General features: G+C 38.4%; 1 protein-coding gene across 1 annotated transcript; it reads right to left on the reverse strand.

Annotated features, from left to right (window-relative positions):
- Positions 1 to 4,021: 4,021 nt before the first annotated feature.
- LOC106120599 (uncharacterized protein K02A2.6-like) lies at positions 4,022 to 5,074 on the reverse strand. The gene has a single exon (XM_013315951.1). It carries the CDS (start codon positions 5,072 to 5,074, stop codon positions 4,022 to 4,024), a length of 1,053 nt encoding a protein of 350 aa, XP_013171405.1.
- Positions 5,075 to 5,165: the final 91 nt, after the last annotated feature.

A 5,165-nucleotide genomic window follows, 5' to 3' on the forward strand; every position in this document is an offset into this window, starting at 1 on the left:
CTTTGGCATTTATAATATTAGTAAGATATATTCTTATCAAAATGAAACTAAAAAAAAAACAAGTCTTACGTAATAAACGAATGCCTTAACTTAATCTTAAGTGAGTTTAGAATAGTAAAAACAATTTAATTTATTCAAATCAAAACCACCGATTCATTCGATACGTGACATTAAAAACAAAAGTAAAAAAATGGCCGCTATCACTATGACATACTAAACCTTCCAAGCAATTAACTACCTTAACACAACTATTTAGAATTACTTTTCCTTTGCCTGTACACTTGGTACTTTCACTAAGTAATGCCAATGTCAGCTCGACTATTTTCACTCGCATTATACAATCTGTTACGTATTAATTGTGACGTAACTAAAACCGGCACGTGGGATTTAATACAAGTTTTTTATAAAGCCACTCACAGACGATACTTGTTGAGTTTTATTTAAATAAATTTATAATATCAATGTACACTTATAGGTAGAATTAAAGGGATTTAATAAGTAGAAATTAACGAATTAGCTTAATGGGTACAAGTGGTTTGGAATAATAGACGTGGTACACACCCGCTCAACTCGACTTTCTGAATACAACTGTCCCAACACCAAGAAAGTATCAAGACAGAAGTCAATACACGACAACTCAAAATCAACTGAGACCTCTATTCGATGATCAGGATGTCACGGAATAATATTTTTTCTTTTTATAAATTCAATTACCACCCTTACATGTATTGGGCAAATATAGGGATGACTGACTCCGTCCGCGTGGAATAAGAAAAAACTTAATTAGTTCCCGGCAATTATTCGAATATTTCTAACCTTTTAAACCTTCCCTAGACCTTCACGAACATTTCAAGACCAAGATAAGATAAATCCGTTAAGCCATTCTCGAGTTTTAGCGAAACGAACGAACAGCAAATGATTTTATTTATTGACTAGTTGTCGCCCGCGACGCCGTCCGCGTGGATATATAAAAAACTTAATAAGTGTAGTCTATGTGTATTTTCAGACTATGTTCTATACGTATGCCAAATTTAATCGAGGTCCGTTCAGTCGTTCTAGAGATATCTTCAAACACCCATCCATCCATTCACATCACATCCATCTAAACATTCGAATTTATAATATTAGTAACTAAAATAAAAAGCAGCTCTTCAAGGCATAAAAAAATGAATAAATAGTACCCTATGTCCGTCTCCTGGCTCTAAGCTACCTCCTCAATTTTCAGGCATATCGGTAAAGCCGTTCTTGAGTTATAAATAGTGTAAATAACACGACTTTCTTTTATTTATATCTATAGATGTATAGATGATATTACATTGTAACAAAATTTGTCTCAACAATGTTCAACATATGCTGAGAATGCTTTAAAACGGATGCTCCTGAACGGAATCAAATTATCAAAGTAACATTGTTGCTCGCTAGCTTTGTAAGACAAACGTCTGAACACAACTTAATTTTGTAGTAAATTTTATGACGCACTTTACTCGCTTGGAAATTTTGAAGACTAAAGGAAATCTATAAAATGAACAGTCACATCACTAGCTTAGTACTGAAATAGTTTTATTTACTATTAGAAATAGTTTATTTTACTACTAGCGAAGTGGGAAGATTGGAGTTTCTCTTTTACTTTGCTTTGCTGTTTTTGGGGGGGTTTAATATTTTCACCCAGTTGTAACGAGTTGAAGGGCGGTTAGGCTTTGAACAGTGAACCTTATTTACAATTCTCTTGTTGTGTAGATTGTTCGAGATTTTACGACTGAACCAATGCTATAGAGAATTACTAGAAGTGTTAACTCACAAATACTATACTAAAAACGTTTTATGTGACTAGATTATTTTGAAAATAATTTACTGATTAAAGGTAGCTAGAGTTGCCTATAATGACTATTTAGATGTCGCAGATTTGAAGAACTTTTTTTTTATTTAAGAAAAAATATAGTCTATTGTCTATTGAATAAATAATATTATTAGCTTTTGATGACATTTTTTAATTGCTTAGAAGTTTTATTGTAGCATAACAATTCAGTTTTTTATTTATAGATGTAAAGCACTTCCAGTCGTCATACATCTATGTAAAGTTACAAGGCTTTTCTTCGGTTCATACGATTCCCTATTCTGTATACTCTCACAATATGTACCGATGTTTGCGGAGCATATTTGCTACTGTTTGTTGGCGTAATCTCTGTGTTTGCCAAACATTTCGTCCCGTCATAGACATGTTTTATCACGTAGAGAGAATAACAAGCATTATAGAGTTATTGAATTACGGATTCCGGATTACGTTCAAGGGATTCTATTAAACTGTTTGTCTACATTATTTACTAGCAATTGTCCGCGACTCTGTCCGTGCAGAATTAAAAAAAAAACATCACAAAAAAAGGACAGTCTTACAAAAATATCAACACTTATTATAATATTGAAAAGAACGTAGAAATATTTTTTGCACACCCTATACTTTTAATACTTGCTTATTTCAAAAATACTAAAATTTTATAGTCCGTGTTAGGTTTACTATGTTTAACGATATGGAAACTGTTAGTAAGGGGGAGATATCTTGGCTGTAGGTGATTATTACAAAGCCATGTCCACACTAGAGATTTTTATAGCGTCTAGAATTTAACGACATTCGACAAAGCAGTTTTACTACGTTGATAAAAACGGTTACTCAATTATAGTATTAAAATAACCGTTACTCTGCAATGCATGTTATAACTGAATGACAAAGGCGTCAGTGGCTCAGAGGTGAGGCACTTGACTTGTAATGTGTAGGCCATGGGTTCGAATTTTGTCATGTAACAATGTGTTTTTCCATTTACATATGTTTATTTCATCATCCGACGTTTTTACGTTGAAGGAAAACATCGTGATGCAACCTGTATGTATCTACAAAGAAATTAAAAGATATGTCTGAAGTTATTATATATTCGTACTTGGCGTTGACTATAGCCTAGTCACCACTAACTTAGAGTAGGCTCCGAGCCTTTCAGTGGGGACGCATAGTAATCTGATGATGAACGCAGAAGAGAATATAGTATATAATAGAAACGTAATCTGACATAAAATCATATTTAAATTCAATAAATTAAGATGAATACCGTTTTGAAATATCAACATTAGTACAAAATAAAATAGAATTTGTTATAGAAACTCCCCGCGTCTTTGTGTCAAGATCAAAGAGTCGAGGACGTGACTTTGAAAAAGACGAATGCATTACTCTAACTTCACTTTGTTTGTCGTTGAAATAGACTGCTGTTCTAAAACTAGAGTTTGTTTAAAATATTGTCACACATTTCAATAAATAACTAACCAAAAGGTGAAAGCAGAGATTGTCATCACCCTAACCTTTTCATTAACACGTTAGCTGCCACAATGATTGTTCGAAAAACGAAAAAAATTAATCCGCTGTTTATAAGCTTTATGGGGCCTTGCGGGTTACGCTGTATACAACAATTCGGTTAAAAATTGCCGACAAGCCACAGCGAGGTATTGAATGGAAGTATGGCTTGTCGGACACATAGTCTGAAACGGCCTGATTGAAACATTAGCTTGTCGGACGTATTGTCCGATATGGCAGCTAACGTGTTATGGATGGTCGGCATAGTGTGAATTACTTTTTCATATATCACACAATCTATCCCTACATTCTTATATCTTCATCTCCTAGTAACCATCCACTTATGATAAGTAATTTTATTTCGACAATATTCAAACTTTCAATTTATTTAATATAATACAAAGATTGGATGTATGGATGGATGGATATTTGTTAAAAAGTATATCCACAACGGCTGCATTGATCTCACTGAAATTTGACATAGATTTTGTATAGTCTAGAAGAACACATAGACTACTAATTATGTTCTCTTTTGATTCGGCGCGGACGGAGTCGCGGGCGACCGCTAGTATATTATAGATGCGAATTGATACGTCAATAAAACAACGCGGTAGGTAACGAACTGATTTATTAAAGTCGCCGTGCAACACTATAAACACAAATACCTTACATCTCTCCCCACTAAGCTTACACATTAAATTTGGCCCGCTTCATAGCACGCAGTGCGCGAGCTGACATCTGCGGTGGCGTAACCCCCGGCTGAGACAACTCTGTCGCCGCGCGGGGCGACGCCTCCGGGGCCTCGCCACAGCAGGATGTCTCATCCATCGGCTGACCTCCCGACTCCCCACCGACCTCGGACTTCTCGGCCTGTATCTCTGACTCGTCACCGGTAGACGGGTGGCTAGTACGGGACAACGAAAAGCGCCCCTTAGCTGAGACCACCTGGTCTGCGTGTCTCCGCCATTCCACCCCATTGCCTACATCCACCTTATAAGAAACCGGCCCGGTCCTTTTTACCACCGTGGCTTCGGCCCATTTGTTCCCCTTCGTTGAATAATCGCGCGCGAGTACCGCCTCCCCCACGCTAAACTCTCTGAGATGGCCAGCGGCGCGGGCCGCCTGCCTCTCCTGCTTATCGCGCACGGTCGCCGCGGTATCCGGCCGCAACGCGTCTAACCGGCTGCGTATCTGCCGACCCAGCAGAGCCATGGCCGGCGATACGCCTGTCGTGGCGTGTTGGCATTTACGGTACTTAAACAAAAATTTAGTCAGTGCCGTGTTTACATCCTTGCCCTCGTGTAAAGCTTTTTTGATTGTTTTTTTAATTGTTTTAACGGCATTCTCCGCGGCACCGTTCGCCTGAGGTCGGTAAGGGGCCGAGGTGATATGCTTTATGCAGTTGTATTCACAAAATAATTTAAATTCCTGCGAGAAGAATGGTGGCCCGTTATCGGTCACGAGCTGTGATGGAAGCCCGAAACGTGAAAACACACTCCTAAAAACTTTTATAGTACTCTCTGCACTCGTGTTGCGCATCGGGATAGCTTCTAACCATTTCGAATGTGCGTCTATAATAATCAAGTAGCGCTTACCTCCGCACTCGGCGAAGTCAGCATGGATGCGCAACCACGGGTGCAGGGGGAACTCCCATGGGTGCAGCGGCGCGTGAGGCGGCGCGTCCCGCACTGTGCGACACGCCACGCACGCCCTACACGTCTCCTCTATATCCCTATCCATGGTAGCCCAATACACATAACCTCTGGACAAGCTTTTCATTTTATTCATACCTAAGTGGCCATCATGAATTTCCTCCAAAACTTTTTTTTGT

The sequence above is a fragment of the Papilio xuthus genome, unplaced genomic scaffold (assembly GCF_000836235.2).
Source record: "Papilio xuthus unplaced genomic scaffold, Pxut_1.1 DF826949.1, whole genome shotgun sequence".
Taxonomy (NCBI): Eukaryota; Metazoa; Arthropoda; class Insecta; order Lepidoptera; family Papilionidae; genus Papilio; species Papilio xuthus.

Coding starts and splice junctions, on each gene's coding strand:
- LOC106120599 (XM_013315951.1), bottom strand. CDS start 5,074: ATGGATAGGGATATAGAGGAGACGTGTAGGGCGTGCGTGGCGTGTCGC.